At 35.4% G+C, this 18,854-nt stretch overlaps 1 protein-coding gene across 1 annotated transcript in view; it reads left to right on the top strand.

Moving 5' to 3' along the window:
- The window catches only part of LOC126841123 (all trans-polyprenyl-diphosphate synthase PDSS1), a 41,988-nt gene extending 24,035 nt beyond the window's left edge, over positions 1-17,953 (top strand). Inside the window, exons 5-8 of the mRNA XM_050577422.1 lie at positions 13,756-13,845; positions 13,914-14,045; positions 15,614-15,808; positions 16,818-17,953. Coding sequence (XP_050433379.1) covers positions 13,756-13,845; positions 13,914-14,045; positions 15,614-15,808; positions 16,818-17,039 — 639 coding nt within the window. The 3' untranslated portion in view covers positions 17,040-17,953. The remainder of the gene's footprint in view (positions 1-13,755; positions 13,846-13,913; positions 14,046-15,613; positions 15,809-16,817) is intronic.
- Positions 17,954-18,854: the final 901 nt, after the last annotated feature.

Here is an 18,854-nt window from a genome sequence, read left to right as displayed (position 1 = left end):
ATTATTAAAAAAAAAATCAAAATGCTTCAAAATCAAATTTAATTTTAAATCTCCTATTCTAGAGTTCTTAAAAAAAGGTCAACAAACGTTTAGCCCTGAATACTATAACTATCATCAGAAAAAAATTGGTTTATGTTGTCTGATTTATTATTGTCGGATAGTTTGTACTTTCCCGCAAAAAAACGGACCCAGTTTTAAATTTTTCGAGTATCTGCGAAAACACATATTTTTGATTAACGATCAAACATTTGATGGATTAAAAACAAAATAAAATCTGTCAAGCCTGCTTAAAAACCTGCCGGATTAATGTATTTGAAATCAAAACCATTGAAAAACACAAAATATTAAACGCTATGGTATAGCAATTAATATTAATTGCCTAAGTATGGCAAGTTCCAATAAGGTAGAATTGGACATCACTCGAGATGAACAAGATCTATACGGGATAACAACTACTACAACGTTCCCGTTTCCAGGAATGTTCCCGGTAAAAGAACAACATTGAGTAGAAGTGATCGTTGTATCGGTTCCTAATTAGCTGCCTATTGTGCATCGAGTCGAACAACCGGTTCTATGGTGGTTTTATTTTGCGTTTAAAACGATGTCGAGTGTTTGGTTATATTTTTTTTTTCCAAAATTTTTTTCCGGACGAATTCCTGTGTCAATTTAACAACCGGTCCTCCCCCCCCCCTCTGCGGCGGGATTGTTCGTTCCGTATTTTTCCGGAATCGAATTATTCGGAATCGGATGTATAGATAAACAAAACGAAAAAAATGTACGCCGGTGTTATTATTAAAGTGGTGGCTTCTAACCGTCGAAGAAGAAGACGTTGACGGCGACGATGAATGAAGAAGGTTTGGCACCGTGGGTTTACTTTCACAACGGGCGGAGACCCACTTATTACGGCGCGGTGGCAGATGCCTTGTTGGCATACCACGCGGGTATCGATCAATTTCACTCGGGAACTCAAACGGTTCGAAAGCGGTCTCTGTATTATAAGAAAGTTGTGTATACACACACATACAAACACACTTATTACACACACACACACACACACCACACAAACGCGTGCCCGTATGGTATTCTCTTCGTCTTTAAAAAAAAATAAACGACGACGACCGCGGCCGACCGCGCGGTCTATGTGGTAAAAAATAATACATACCTACTTACATTTACCTATCCAAATGTCAACCGGTCGGGTCTCGAACCGTCGAGTGTGCTATTAGGCGTGCTCGTGTGGCGAGCGCGAAGGCGACAGTGGCGGTGGCGGTAGAAGTCTATGATAAAGGGCAAGGTCGACCAGCCTCTTTCTAGAATGTAGGTAAATGGGGTACCGCACTTGTTGTTATACCGATGGCGTGTAGAGCAATACGTGCATGCAGTTTGTATCTAATCGTCGCTGTCATTGCGTCATCTTTGGACGTTCGTCATCTCTCGAATTTCGTTACAACCCTCCGCTAAAGAGAAAAAAAATTATCAACGTTCCCCACCCTAATGGTTGCCCACCGCACCCATATCGCTGACCTCTATATTGACTATTGCTGTTTAAAAGTTCATCTACAAAAATTGGTATACTTATTATTCCATATCCTCGTTTTTTATTTGACATGGGAACTAATTCCAGATCCTCGCCCCTCATTTAAAATAGGAATTAGTTCCAGATCCTAGTTAGTTTTTTTTATAAATATATACTGGTTCCAGATCCCAGTTCTTCTAAAAAAGTTACAAATTCTAATTCTAAGTTTAAAAACAAAAGATGGAAAAAGATTTCCAGATACCCCAGTTTCTTTAAAAAAAAAAACTAGTCCTCTTTTGATTTCTCATAACTAAATTAGGAATTTAGCCTCTTCATTTCGTTTAAGTAAATTTTTAGTTTTTGTTTTTATTATTATTGTAAAAATAATTGAAAACTTTAAAAACTGCAATTTTTCACTTAGAAATTATTCATAAGTATAAAATAATTTTAAAATTGTCCCAAAAATCACAATCGACACTTTTTAAATGTCTTGAAGAATTCAAATATGTTTTTCCAAAACTTAAATCTAGGTATTTTCATTGTTCGAATTAGAAACATCTCTTAACTATAACAAAAACATATCATATCGGTCGACGATGACTCATATCAGTATTTTGTGATTTGTTTCATAAAACTATTGTCAACTGAATATGAATTCTACCGTTACTCAAATGGATATTCAGGTATTTAACGTTGGGTCAGAAAAACATTGTAATATCAATATCTGTATTCACCTTTGCATCGAAGCTAAAACGTGTGTGTATTACTTGTTACGATAACTATAGTTTTCGTTCAGGTCCTTTGACAAAAAAAAGGAATTATTTCAAATTTCTTGGTATGTAAGTTTCAAAAGGAACCCGGTCCAGACTTGGTACCCGTTAAAAATTCTGGAAATCCGTTTCTTCTCGACACTGAACTGTACATTATGACTTAATCTAGAACTAACTGAATTCCTCTTCGTCCATCAAAGTGCAATCATGCGATTATTATTGTCATTATTTATTATTATTTTTATTGATCCTATGTATGGCGTGCGCCAAGTGTGTGGCGATAGAGAAAGTTCGACGGCTACGTGTGGTAAATGGACTTATATTTGTGTATATACATATATATATATAAATATATGTATATACATATATATATAATATATGTATTGTACATACGTTTAGACAGTCAAAGTATAATATATGAAGCGCGTATGTTTCACAGTTAGACGTTTGTTCCGGAAGGCCTTTCACGCGAATCGCGGCGGCAAAGACACATAAAGTGTAAACAACACAAAATGACGTTTGTTATTATAAGCGTGAAGCTATAAAAATATATTAATCGTTAATCCGCGAGGCACAAGCCAACAATGATAGTAAATCAATAAGTTAAACATAATAATAACGGTAATAAAATATATTATGTCTTCTTCATATATTAAGTTTGTGTTTGTGAAAACTACTGAAATAATTATGTTATAAAAACCACATAAAACGTTCCGATTGAACACTACCTATATATTTTCTCGGTATCTAGAAGAAACGGGGTATAGATGTCATTATAAAACAACCAGCCACCTGATTTATTAGAGTTCCCTTAAAAAAAAAAATAATCCACATTACATACTTAATAGGTCGCTGAATAAAAATCATATTATAATAAGCGGGTGTTAAATAATAGTCACTTGCGCGCAATAAAAAATCGTTTAACATCGATAAACGGTCTGCAAGTAAATCAAACAACTCGGCGACACCTTCTCCGGTTGGTGTTATTATGAATATATAATTATTTATTTATACAACGCGCACACTTCACCGGTTGTTAACCAGCTTGACACCTAATCGAAAGTAATGAACATCATCTGGAATCTTGATTTGACCGTGATTCGAAATCCACTTCTGTTTGACATGCTAATATTAAATCTGTGGTTCCACTGTATCGCGACAATATACCTAATAATAATTTATTACTAGTGTTATTAAACGTAATACAACATTCGATTATATTTCCAAATATAATCGAATATTTTATTATTTTGTAACAACTTTTTATTACATCATTTTTGGGGGGATTTTTTTTTTTTTTACCGACAACACGTACTGTAAAATTTCATTGCCGCATGTTGTTTACCTGTTATATCAGCGTCGCGTGTAAACACATGAACTTAAAGCTAAGTGTACATCCATTGCAGTAGTGCTTAATAATAATAATAATAATAATAATAATAGTAATATCTTGTTTCGGTTGGTTTTTTCCGTGTCCCGATTTCTCTGACAATTAGATTCCATTAGCCGGTCGTGTACAAGAACAATGTTTGACATGGTCTTCGAACACAATGGAAACGACAAAATTTACCTTAGGCAAACCGACCGTGGTTCGTCCTCATAGAACTCACCGGACATTGTTTAAATTTAAAAAAAAAACTCGTATAGCTGTTTTTTGAGAACGCACTTTTTTTTGCTTGTATTCGTGGAGTCATTACTACCACCATCGGCGTGTCGTTTAAAATATGCATTATGCATATTATTATTATATTATGAAGTACCTACGCCACCAGATAGATGAACGGAATCGCGGTAATTGGATGTCACGTATGAGGGAATTTATTATGAATGACAATAACATCAGCACTACTGGAATTGCGCAAAAATAATACCTAACCTAACGTATTGGCCAGTTGCCCCAAGAAAGTGCTTTAAAAGTTCCATTAAAAGGTGTATAATATATACAAAAATGTTTGTCCACTAGTGTAATAATGCATAGGGGTTGAACGATATGTCTTAAATTGTTAACAATGAGTTTTGTAAGTTATTGGACAGTAAGTAAAAACACAGTTACAAAAACCGAAGTTAAGAGTTTAGAAATCTCATTTAAAAAGAAGCTGATCCATGTTTATGATCATTTTATAAAAAAAAAAGGAGTTTGCTTTTCGTTCCAGGCTTGAAGAAATAAACTAGCTCCTTTCTTCATTCCCCGTATTTTTGAAAAAATCAGGTTCGAGTCGGCTGTTTGTGGATCTTATTTTTTTAAACTTTTCATAAAAACCATCATTTTAACTTTTAGAACAAAATTCATTTTTTTGTGTGAAAAAACATAACTATAATTTTGTTGAAATTTAAATGAAACTTGACCGTTTTTTTTTTCCGTTCGTTTCTGTGTTTTTCTTTTTTATTAGTATAAAAGAAAAAAATACTTGTTAAACACAATTGGCCATTTAAAGTAATTTTTGGTTTATTTTTCTTTTTAAACGTAATTTTTGTTAATATTATTGTAATAATTACTATCGCCATAATATAAAATATAACATAAATTTATACTATACTAAGTTAGTATTACTAACGTATGCAAACATGTGGTTCGCGTTTGATCTTCGGCGGAAACACGATCGAAGAAACCCTCCGAAACGACACGCCTGAGTTTCAACCCAAGGCACACCTGCAAAGTATAATAAATACAATTTTTTAAAAAAAATGTTCCTACCTCGAAATAACAAACGCACATTGCTTTCACCGGCAATATAATTATTATATTAGCGCAAGATGAATCGACTTTCTAGTCTAGTCGATACGTTATTCTGTCCATATATCGTGTGTGTACCCAAAGTTAAAAAAAAAGAAACCACAGACAAAAGTTCTCTGGTAAACGTTGATCATTTCGTACACGGGGTAAGGTTAGAATGGTTACATGGAATTTTTAGTGAAATTTTTTTTACCATTATACGATTTGGCTGAAATACCGTTTCAGCCCTCGCCGTTACTTTTGCTGCGTTTATATGGACCGTATAATACAATATTATATAAAATACCGTTTATTTCGGCTGGCGGCGACGGTGTGTCTGCGGTCTGTAGTTATACCCAGACTTGGACCCCCTCGAGGAGAACATTGGCCTCGGTAGATTTTAGCACACAATGTCGCTTATGGGTATTGAATAAAAAAAAATTCGTCTGTCTTTTTTTTTATTATCGCCGATAAACACACATTTTTCACCCATGTCTCATACAGCTTTGATGCACGAATGTCTCATACCTGTCTGATATAATACACACACACACACACCTATGTACAGCCAAAATCCGTGTAATTAAGTCCCGAGGGAATAGTTCAAGGACGACGGTCGAATTTTAAACGATAAACGATATAAAAAAAAAAAAAAAAAACTATCATTTCGTTAGCGAAACAACTTCCACTAACGCCATAATCTGTGTAATGTAATAAGAACTCGAGATTTTTTTTATTATAATATAATGTGTGTATACTATTACTCATTACTTGTCTGAACTTGGGTCCTAGAAATTTTTTTATAAGTGATTTGCAAAAGGTTATGGTATTCATTAATCTCAAAGTCTATAAAACAATAATAATACAATCCCTATTGTTTGAAACTACTCGAAAACATAAAAAAATCACCCAAGTGGGAAAACAAAGAATAGCAGGGCTATGTTAGGTCAAGTGTCTGGAAAATGTACTAACAGAATTTTGAAATTCAAATTATTAATTAATCTATACAAATCGTATACAATTTTTAGTTGGAGATTTAAACCCTTAAAAATGTACTAATTGTTGAAGTACTGAAATAGAATTAAAAAAATATATATATATTTATAGCGCGATTGATACATCAACTGCATATTGATGCATTTAAGATTTCTATTATCTTTAAAATAAACTCAACTAGAAATGTACCTTAAAATCATAGTAATCAGTAATATATCATAAATTTCCTAGTCTTAATTTCCATTTATCTTTTTGCTCCATCGCTGGCATTTTAGAATTCTTAAAACTTAAAGTTAACAATAAACTGTCTGTCCTAATATAAACCTTATGTCTACAGCATAAAATATAATATACCTTTTTAGCGTTACCTATAGGATACAGTTTGTGTACTGTATGTAATACTTGGGTCGGAAAGCAAGCGGATCCGAGAACCTACACCTGTACCGAGGATCTGCTATAATTAATAGGTATATAATATTATACCGATGGTCGAATAGAAAGTCGTCAAAAATGTTTAATGATAGGTTGCGGGGACCCGTCTCGAGGCCGGGGGGCTAAAATTGAAAAAGGACATTCTAAAAAAAAAAATTATGTAAAAATGTTAGATTCGCACCCCTCCCCCTTCTACTTGTGTTCTCTACCCCACAGATTAGATAAAATCAGACGGTGTTTACTAATAACTGAAACCTTCCTCAATTTGGTATGACTAGACTTCTAGTAATTAAATTATTGTACAAACAATTTTACTATATTATGTTATCAAACGATTTGTATAATCGTGATAAGTGATAACAATCAATAAAATCAACTATGCTCGGTTTTGAAACAATAGTTTCTAGGCGTTTGGTTTGTTGACATTTACCGCAATTATATTGCTTTTAATAAGGAGTGCACCGTCTGGTTTTGTCAAATCTGTGGTTTTACTTTTGACTTTTTAAACCTGATCGCGACGAGTTATTGTTTTCGACCAAAGCGTTTTGTATTTTGCGAATTTCGAAATGGCGAAGGTTTTTTTTTTCTCGTTTACTATTGCGAAATATTACCATTATTATTATATTATTACACTGTTGTTGTATTTTACTTTATATAGTGTCGAACCGTTCGCGCCTACCGACCGCTGCTGTACGCTGTCAACGGTCATAAAAGAACTTCATAAATCATTGCACGGTCTCTTTGGAGCTTTTTTTTTTTTTTTACGCTTCACTCCTCATGCTTACAATATATACGGTCACGACTAACCGAATAAAAAAAATTGGGATAATGCAATTTTCGACGTTATGAAATTATTATTCGGTGACGAAACTCTATCGCCGCCGCCGCCGCCGCCGTCGTCACAATAACAATAATGGTATTTATTTTTTAATAAACACACTGGTCGTGTGAGTGTTTGTATGTGTAATGTAAAACCGTCACGTTATACCTAGTTATTCCTCGGCCCTATAGAATAAAATATGCCTAAGAAATACATTGAAAAATGTAAAATTTACATTATAATAATCTAATTTGGATAATATGGATCAAGTCGTTCGTTTCACAACCGTAGCGGTTTTTTAGAAGAAATTCCCATGTGAAACCACACTATTTATACAACATAAGAGAACTTCTGAAGTTGTCCACTTGGTCGCTGTCGTTTTTCATCGTTTCTATAAGCTATACTCGCTCGCTTGTCGTACGTTCGATTGTAGATTCTTTTTAATTTCAAAACAAATACCGAAGACGTCCCAAGGTCTTGTGTTCGATCGCGTGTCAAACATGATTATTAGTTTTACTGTTGCGACAACCGCGGTGTATGCGCCCACCTTCCACGGGGTAATTTTCAACGAGCTCGGGTTTCACTACAAGCGGTCAGTTTCCCAAATCTCCAACCGTGGGCAACGACATAGTGGCTCGGATAAGTTCAAGGATAGCGATACAATCTCCGACCGTGTACGGCCGGCGCGGGTTACATATTATTTTATTTATATTCTAGTTTTACGGTCAAAAATCACACCGGGCCCGCAATCGAAACCCAATCATCTGAAAATTAAAAAAAAAAAAAATTATTCGTATTTTCTATGTGAAATTCGAGCAAAATCCTGAACGGGAACAAATTTCACCGATTGCAAAAAATATGAAACTTACCACGAAGCAGCCTTGCAACGTCCCCCTGCATCCCTAACAATCCAACAACGAGATGTAGAAATTCTCTAATGTATAATGAAATTTACAATAATATTATCCATATTGTATGCCCATAGTCCATAGACCTCCACGGCTCGAGTCGTCCATTGGATCCATTAGGTCTGCTGCTCGGTCACTATTTATGGTTTTCCTTTCAGTTTCTTATTAAATAACAATTTGAGATATCTTTAGACTAGAGTGGCAACGCAGAAGAAGACGACAGGCGCGTGTGGGCTGAACCAATACCGGGTATTGATTATATCACTATGGAAATATTGTCGAGTATAATAATAAATATGTAGAAACCTATACTTTCCTAAGATAATTGATTGTTTTTTTTTTTCATAAACCTTACCGTGTGCCGTACCTGTGCGGTTTTGTTTGATTTGTGATCAGATAATATTATAATGTAATTACCGTCGGTTGACGGAAACGTTTAGACGACTTCAAAAAGTGAAAACGTGTGTATAGCCAGCCAAGTAAAGTCGGTCGTATCTGTTTCGTAATAACAAAATATTATGGGCGTCGATGGGTTTGTTTTGTTGTTAAACGATTTTTAAAACGAGTTGTTGCTTTGCCTACGCAAACGTCTCGGATGAACTCTGACCGAAAGACAAAAACATTATTTAAATATATATATGTATAAATATTTATACGATCTGTTGCAATTTTAACAAAAAGTAGGTACATGATGTGGAGGGATGTATTTGTTGTGGAGATTCGGAATGAGTGGATTTTTGTGACTGTCTCGGTTGGTTATCGTGGAGATGAAACGGTTGCCGGTATCTGAGGTTAAGTGTCATTCTTAAGTACTACACAGCGTTGTCCGTGGTGGATTTTATTGATTCCGTTTAATGATATTGCAGGGTAAGGGTTTAGACGGAAAGAGATTGTGGTTTGAGTGGATTTAGATTGGTTAACTCTGATTCCCCATGATTTATACCCCTGAGACTAAAAAATCCTTCAGCGTCAGATCAGGACGGAGGAAGACCCTCCCTCGACCTCGGCCGAGATGGTTCTATGTGTTTATACCTCTCTCTCTCTCTCTCTCTGGTAATGTTTGATTTTAGAAAGAATATTTGTTTTGGGGGGGTTCACGATCGTGTGCGCTCTTCGCCGGTCGTTCGCCTCCGGCCGACCCCGCGCCCGGGTGAACGTTCGACCACGCGCTGGTGCGACTCCCTCGACTACCGCCGCCGTGTCCTTGACCGGGCACGAGGCTGCTGCTACTGAGGTCTTCGACTACTTGAGCCGGTCATCCTTTTGCTGCCCCGGACACACCTTTCTAGTTTCGACCATTCTCGAATCTCTCTCTCTCCGAACGAGCGCGTACCACCACTATAGGTAATTCTATGTAAAAGTGATCATATATACCACCTACCGCGGAATGCGGTCCGCGCTGGCGTGTGATGTAATCGGCATTATTATTATTATCAATAAAATATTATTATCCCGGCCAACGCACCTCCCCCTCGGGCCCGGCGAGTTATTATTTTAAGGATTCTTCTTTCTTCTATCTTCGAAAATCCGTCCGACCTTGGACCGGGGCCGACGACGTAATAATATTATGCCGCCCATTAATTATTATTCCCGTGTACCACCCATGTGTGTGCATACCTATATATTATTATACATTTATTTATAAGCACACGTAAGCGTACACTTTGTCGTGTAAAGTGAAGTTCGTGTTTACAAAACGTTTTAAGCCGTTGCGCAACGCACAAACAGTCTCTTCTCCGGTCCGTCTGTCCGTCTGTATATGATTTGTACCCAAGTCTCTGCACCACACAATATTCACGGATGATGCCGATGTCCGTTTGCGAAACTATATTACAGTCATGACGGCTCTACGCAGAGGTCTTGTACACATTATACTTATGTTGTATATACATATTATAATGTATATGGCGACGACGACTTGGTCGTAGCACGCGGCGAAAGTGAACCAAACGCCGCCGTCTATCATTGGCGTGTGTGTGTGGCGACTGAGGATATCCAAGGTTTTTTTATTTAATTTTTTTTTTTATACGAAACTGTGTCAGACACAAAGCTCCTCCGGTGGACAAATCGATTATCTGCGTTGGCAAACGCCCCGCACATATCGAAAACCCGTCGGAAACCGCGATCGAGACACGTTTAATAGAATATAAGTGTTAATTTATATATATCTATCAGCATCATCATCATCATCATCATCATCATCATCATAATCGGGTCAGCCGGATGACGGATGTTCGCCGTGAGCCGAGGGCCGATTTACCCTGAAGACATATTGTTGTTAAGAATATTATTTATATATATATTTATCCGTTCACGTTTGCCGCCGACCCGTTTTCGGCGCGCCGAGTCCATAAAGTATAGGTATATTATGTTTTACAGCTAAGTACAACCTTCGCAAAAAAAAAAAAAAATAACGCTACTACCGCGGTAATGATCTTTTGAAAAAGAAAACGTCCCGATTTGCGAATTCTAGGTAGAGGTCGGCGCAGTGTACGCTATACCGCCGGTCGTGTGTGACTTCTTATGACCTTATAAGAAACACACAACTCCTCAAACGATGCCCGTACCACTGTTTATATATTCGTTTGCACCGTGAAAGTGTAAAACCAAATACAGTACACATCATAGTGTTATTACTTTGTGGCCGAGCTAGTAGTGTTACACTGTACACCGATGCCGCTGTTCATGTCAGTTTGGAGGCCGTCCAGTAACAAAGTTCACAGATCCATTATTATTAGATATATGTATTTTAAAAATATATTAGACGAGAACCGATTCACCAAACGTGTGTATAAGGGACGAGTCAAGTACGCAGAGCACGGTCGACAATACCTATGAAATAATAAGATATTTTTCTTTGATCCGTCAACATCACAAGCCATATCCAAAGGGGGTTAATCTTCTTTTCAAAGTCGGACAAAATGTACCCGGTATTTCTTCCTGGGCCCAAAAATATGTACAAAAAATACTTTTTATTTCTCAATTTCAAATCAGCTCAATCCGTAAACTATTCGATTCGACCGGACGATCGTTTAGAAAATAAAATCTATAATTGCTACCTTCGAACCGTGTGCCGGGTGTTGGGTAAAAAAAAAATATTAAGACAACCGAATTTATTATACAACTACATGAAAAACGACCGAGATAATGAAATCGTCGCGGCGTTACCTAATCGTCGACGAACGAGGATGTTAATGTAAAGGTATATGTTTTGTTTGAAACTCGTTTGAATAAATTATCGCCTGATTTTTAATGTTATTTTTACTATGGATTCGGATAACGTATTATTAATAGACCCGCCGCGTAGGTTCGTTAAAGTCTCCGGACAGCCGCTCGCCGCTTCTATGTAATTCTGTTTGTGTTTCTTTATCTTTTCACCGCCTGGTAATTCCAGTTTTGTCGAGGGTGGCGCATACTAGTGAACTCTCATTGTGACCTTACCACTAAGAGGTATGCGGCCTCAGCACAATAAATGTTTCTTTTCCCCAAATTTCTCGCGTGCCTATTAGACCTCGTGTGACGTTTAAGTGTGTTCGAATCTTTCGACTGCTATACACGTTTGCATAAACTGTATGCAAAATCGCCGACGGTTGCTAATTATTATATTATTTCCGTCGGATATTTTTTTATTCGGTCAAGGGACACCGGCAAGCGTAACCGGGCGCATCGGTTAGGCAACTCGTATTGCCCCGACGATCATCTCGGTTTTAGTTTTTTTGTTTTTTTGGTCCACTCCTTAAAAAAAAAAAATAAATAAATAAATAACTGTATAATATTGATAAAAACGCATGTTATACGATACTGTAATACATAGTAATTATATTCGGACATATTATAATGACCAGTGAAAGTCTATTATCGAAATCCGACCGTTCGTAACGTCTTCGCATACCATAAGGTCGTTAATAATAATATAATATAATAATCGATCTGTTGTTGTGTGCCAGTACGGCCAATTCCTCGGCCATTGACGAAATTCTATCCCGTTTTGACGCGCACGCCTTCTCATTATAATAATGCTATGTTAACTCTTCTCTCCTGCCTGTTCTTGGCCCCGTCAAAGCCGCCGGTTGTGAAACGGCCCGGTGACGTTTCAAAGACTAATCCGTCGACTAGTAAACACAAGCTAGCTAACCTAGCTGGTCTAGAAGATGGTCTAAGGTAAATAACTTACCAGAATGCATTTACGATTATTATTATTATTGATCGTATAGGACAATTACAAAATTATAATTGTCCAATGTTGGGAAAGTTCCTCGAAAAAAAAAAAAAGAAAACTCGTTTCAGTCGCTAATTCCATTGTTAAACGTGGAACTAGTTCCAAATTTTAGTTTTTTTAAATTGTTCTAATTATATATCAATTTCTATGTAGCTATTACATTTCGGTAAACTGGTATTACTGCCGTTATTGCTACTAACATTATGATATTATGTACCAAACGCCGAATGACATATGCTGTGTGTGTCTTAAGTCTGCTGCTTCTCTTTTGGAGAACGCACATGAGTTGTGCGAACAATATCAACAGAGAAATAATTCGATAGCAGTCAACGATAATTGCTGAAAAAGTTCATTTGAAAAGCAAAAACTTTAACCGTCAAATTTAGTACAATTAAAACTCAACGACCATCGTCAGTGTTGTCGTTTCTTCCTTCAGAAAACAAACAATTTTAATTTAGAGATTAAACAATAGTGTATACTTATTACACAGCAATGAGAATTCTTTTTTGTTTATTATTCACAGTCCAAATGTTCACAGTAACCGGAGAAACCCCCTCAATCTGTACTCAAGCGTTTATACATTTTCGATTACTCAATCTACAAGATTTTTATGGAAAAATACAAAAAACGGGAATTTGTTCTCGTTTGTCGGTCATTTAGTCCATTAAGCTATTCCAAGCTTCGTTCTCGCTTGCAAATAAAAACTCTCCTAAGAAGTCTATTACTTTTGTCGAAACCCTCGAGTCCGTAAATAAAGTAACCCATTAGAGTCTTGTAAATGCCATCGCTGAAGAACTAGACAAAGCGTTTGTGGCTATTCTTGAATTTTTTGCAATTGAGTTTCTTTTTTATTTTACCGCTGTTGATGTTTCCTTAGCAATTAAACGTGGTGCAAAAAAACCACATTATAAGTAAATAACAAAACGGTGTGCAATAACACGTGTGTCATAAGATAGAGAACTATCGGACATCCGCAAATTACTCAGGCGGCAATAATTACTTTGAAGAAACGGTGCGTTTCTAAACGAAAATTCCTTTACAATAACAAGATGTATAACCTTCTTGTGTACATATTTGATTTGTGTGACTTTGACAAACCCCCGAACGACCGCCCGTCCGGACAAACAGCGCCAAAAACGTTCCAATGGCCGTCGTCTGAAATTAATAACATTATTAACACATAATTATTTTTCTAAGGTTACCGTTTGGTGCTTGTAATGTACAGCGACAATTGCTAAATCAAACAAAACACATAATAATTATAACCTGTGACAACGAGGAAGAAACGCCAAGAATTGTATTTGTTTACCGTTGACTATTTAAACGTCGATTCGAATACAATATTATTAATTGTGTGGGTTTTTTTTCTTCTATTATTCAGGTAGCCATGGCCGGCGATTACATATTAGCCGTCACGTCCATGATGATCGCCAGACTCAGCCACAACGACGTGACCATCACCCTTAGCCAAGTAAGTTGTTGCATTTTGTCGAAATCAATAGAGCGTACTAAAAATATAATAATCGTCGTCGTCGACAGATCATCACGGATTTGGTGCAAGGCGAGTTTATGCAGCTCGGTTCCAAAGAAACCGAGAACGAAAGGTTTGCCCATTACCTAACGAAAACGTACCGTAAGACAGCCAGTCTCATAGCCAACTCTGTAAAAGCCGTAAGTAGAATTTTTTCCACTAAATATAATATATATATATATATATATGTGTGTACGATTTTACATTTAATTTGTTCTATATGCAGCAAAAATAAATAGAAAAAAAAAACTAGGTCTATTTTAAGTACATTTTAAACAGTTATTCAAAATATCAATGTTTTAGCTTCGATGCATAGCTGAGAAGGTGTTGTTTTTACAATGATGCATTTTCAATTTTTTTTTTTTTGTCACTTCTAATATCTTCTAAGTCCACTGGACCGGTTTCTTCGAGTAGCAACTCTTTATAGATCAGCAATGGTACCTGTAAGGTACTTAATTTTTTGTAATTTTGGAGGATTTATCAAAAAAATATTGTGTTAAATCACTGACTTCACCCTGTTAACTCTTCCTCGTCCAGTGTGTGGCTCACGTTACAGTTAACAAGAAGTGCTAGAAAAATGTTGAAGGCAAATTTTCGGTTTCAGCGCCTAAAATCTCCCCTCCCCCTCCACCATAAGACATGTATTTTGGTAACTCATAAATCATTTTTTTCCCTGTATATACTCGACCATATTTTTTTGTACGAATTTTTTTTATGATTATTTCGTCATCGAGTCCCAATCGAATCGTACAATTTTATTTTAAACGGCGTACATATATATATATATAAACGTTTTCACGCGAGAGAAAGTATATATTACTACATGTAATAATATTATCGACATATTGTTCGTGCCGTCTAAAAAACGACCATTAATTTAGGTGCATCGTTTTCGTGTGTGGCGGATTAAATGAAATTAATTAGTAAAAAAACATTTAATTAGTATCGCATGGAGGATCCACCTAGGCTTGACGACCGATTACGGATACCCGCCGCAGGTGCAGTGGCACTTGGCCTTAATTAATGTAATTTCTATATTAAACGCCGACTCGGCTCGGATTAAACGTAGATCATAGCGCGAGTCATTTGAGTCTGTTCGCTTTTTTTTTTTTTTTAATAACGTGGCTATTTCGTGTTGTTATTTGGTTTTGGCATCGTTACGTTAATTGTGTGCTGATTTTTGCTTCTCTTTTGTGAACGTGATTTCTATTTTTGTTTCACGTCTGGTTGCACCTCGAAGAGCCGCTTAAAATGGGACAAACAAACAAATTACACTATACCTACTTTTTTTCACTATCACAACACTGCGTGTGCAGCGTAGTAGTAAAATATGGAATTTAATTCGTCAAGTATCTGTTGCATGTGATCCTTATGTTTTTGCACAAACTTAACCTAAGTTTTTAATCGTCCCACCCGTGGAGGGAACTGTCTTTGCATTACTTCCTCCACACTTACTTGGATGGTTTGTCTTCCTTATTTTTATTATTTTCTTTTGCTTCTCCACCTACTCGTGAGTCTAATTCTAACCACGTTTTGTACCTACCCCCCCCCCCCCCCCCACTAACCGGCTCTAAGTCACCTTCCCAGTCGTTCGCGACCCGTTTAAGGGCCGTTTCCTGCTAGCATCTCGTGGAAGTGGACGGGTGTAGGACTTTGTCAACCCACCTAATCTAATCTTTAAACTAATCAACATAAATGTTGTTTGCAGGAAGCAATGTTAGCCGGTGCCGACGACAAATTAGTGGATGTGTCATTCGAGTACGGTCGCAACATAGGACTTGCGTTCCAGCTGGTCGACGATCTGTTGGACTTTGTTTCCAGCAAAGACGCAATGGGCAAACCGACGGCCGCCGATCTGAAGTTAGGCCTGGCCACCGCTCCTGTATTGTTCGCATGCGAAAAGGTAAACACCGTTTTGTTCCCCGTGCAAGTGCATTATTGATGATCGCAGGTTTCAGTCGTACTGAGGATTTCTTAAGATTTAATGAAACGATTATTCTTTTTTTTTGGGGGGGCTGGGAGTAACACAAAAAAATGTGCCCAAACGTTGTTGCGCCACGAAAATATTGATGAAATCTGATGATAACAGATATGACAGTGATAAAAATGATAGAAGTCGACTGATAACATGCTGTTTATCGATAAGGAGAAATCAGTTGATACTGCTGATATGATCAGGAAGAAGTGATAAGAATACATTCCATAAATCACATATTTACTTCTAGATAAAGCCCAACTGAAGGTATCAACATTTCGAAATGGCAAACACTCTTGTATCGTAAATAAATAAAAAAATATATAAATATTTTTTATTATATATTTGTTTTTTTATTCATACAAGTCGGGTTAAGCATGCCAAGTTAGATTTTTTTTCTCAAAATTTCTCACAAAAATAAAAATAATAATTAAAAAAGTTCAAAAAAATCACTCGAGTCATAAACTAGGTTTCGATTAACCCAACGATATTTTATAGAACGCCGAAACATACAAATCTTCTCGTCTCGCGAGACAATGTGTCCCTCCAAATGTATTTCGGCCACTTTTAATTTCATTTGATCGCTTTTCATGAAATAACATGCAACATGTTTCAGAATTTTGTTGCTTTTGGCCTTTGATTAGAACAACATCCTTAAAGTGAAGATCACAGCAAATATTATTAATTCTTACCGCGTAGGTAAAATCAGTTAGGAGGAGGTCGTCGAGTAGCAAGTCCAATCGGGCTTGTCTGAAGGGAGAACAGTCTGATGATTCCATAACTGGGGGTAGGAGATATGTTAGGTTAGTGTTAGGGTTGGCTAAATCAATAAATCGCACTTGTTGTTTATCAACACTTGTACCATGCATATGTCGCTTTTTTAGCCGTCCTAATAATTATTGTGTGTTTTTTGTGTGTTTTTCATGACACTTGACAGTATCCAGAGCTGAACGCCATGATCATGAGGCGGTTCCAAGAGCCGGGCGACGCCGAACGCGCTTTCGAGCTGGTGCACAAGTCACAGGGTCTGGAGCAGACGCGGTTCCTTGCCAAAAAACATTGCCTGGAAGCAACGCGGTTGGCCGGCAAGATAGCCGAGTCGCCGTATCAAAAGTCCCTGTTGGTCGTTCCGGACCTCATAGTGAACCGCATGAAGTAATGGACACCGACCAGGATTTTTGAAAAAGAAGAAAATAATGTACACACACACAAACAAAATGGCAATAATTGTTATTAACTGTTAAAAAAAAAAAAAAAAAAAAAACAATTTTCACCGGTGAACCAGTTATTTAAACGACTAGTCCCAAGTATATTTTTCATAAAAAAACACATTTTATTTGTTATCATCATCATCATAAACGCTTGATCATTTTTTTTTTTTTTTTTTTATATTATATTATATAATATATATATTGTTCGAAATATTTAAAACGCCAAACGATTTTAATGGGCGCACAATTTTTTTTGTTATTATATTATATTATTTTTTTAAATATGTTTAATATTATTAGTATTATATACATATATATTTATATATATATACATTATATTAATCACATCAAATATATTTATATAAATATTTTGTATTTAATACTGCAGTACTTAATATTATGTATAATATATTATATTATTATGTAGATATATATGGAATTATCGCTGTTACGATGTTTGACATGATCGACAGCGAGTGCGTATTTTCATATTAATCGCCTTAACCACATTATTAGATTTACTTATTGCATAATTTTTCTCTCTTCTTAATGTTTTTGTTACCCAAAACATGTTTCTTGTTATTCATTATTATTATTATTTTTTTTTTTTAACTTTAAAAGACAAAATAAAAATATACATATATTATAATATATTATTCTTATATAATTATAATATAAGTAATATTATTAAATGTAATTTTACTAATTTTAGTTGATTGTTTTATTTTTTTTTATCTATCTTGTACACTATACACTCGATCGACGAACAAAGCGCGTTAACGGTATCACGTTAACTACATTAAACCATAAGTTTTATGTCCGATAAAATATTGTTTGACGCTTTTTAAAAAAAAAAAGAAAATATATAGTCTTATCGAAATACGTACGAGATTGAGATTGTAGTGTACAAAAAAAAATACATTAAATTTTTTATTATAATATATCATAATATTATTATGTAAAGAAGAAAACAATATTGTATTACAAGAAAAATTTAAATCCCATTTCCAAACGTTGACTAACAAGATCTTTTTCTTTTCTATTTTGCCTTACGGGCAAAATGACATAATATATTATAATAATAAAAATAATAATTTTTGTAAATACCAAAGAAAACGCATTATTTTTTAATTATTATCATCGTCGTTACGAAAACATATTATAAAATAGGTTTTTTTTAATTTATTAATATTATAATATTATTATTTTCATTTTTTTTTTTTTTTATTTACCATTTTAAAATTTACCAATGTGTATAAAAAAAATATTGTTTATTATTATTATTACTTTTGTAAATGTCTTGTAAATCTGCAAATATAATTTGGGTATTGGGATAATAATAATAATATAGTATATATAAATTATATAATATACATAAAATATATATATATACAAATATACATAATATATTGAATAATAATAATATTTAATGAACATATTATGATACATTTATTATTATTATTATCTTGTTCTGAAATTCAATTGAAAATAGGGCCCACCTCGAGTTTTGATCAAACACATATAGACCGATATTTTATGAGCGAATAGGGCCCAAATCTGTTTTCTTAAAATTAAAAGAGAAGATCGGTTGTTCACTCATCGACAATATGTAGATTTAATATTAAGCAGTATCTACCTACGAGCAAGAAGTCTAGTGTCGAAACAATACAATATTCTGACGTTGTAGACTATGACAAATCATGGTGTAAAGTTAATTTTAAAGCCCAAGCCACTGTCGGAAAGATGTTACGGGAAAAAAGTGG

Source organism: Adelges cooleyi, unplaced genomic scaffold, assembly GCF_023614345.1.
Source record: "Adelges cooleyi isolate 19-005CV unplaced genomic scaffold, UGA_ACOO_1.1 ACOO_flye_CR_arks_rails_tigmint_CR_PRNA_376, whole genome shotgun sequence".
NCBI lineage: Eukaryota > Metazoa > Arthropoda > Insecta > Hemiptera > Adelgidae > Adelges > Adelges cooleyi.
This window is presented reverse-complemented; position numbering and strand designations above follow the sequence as displayed.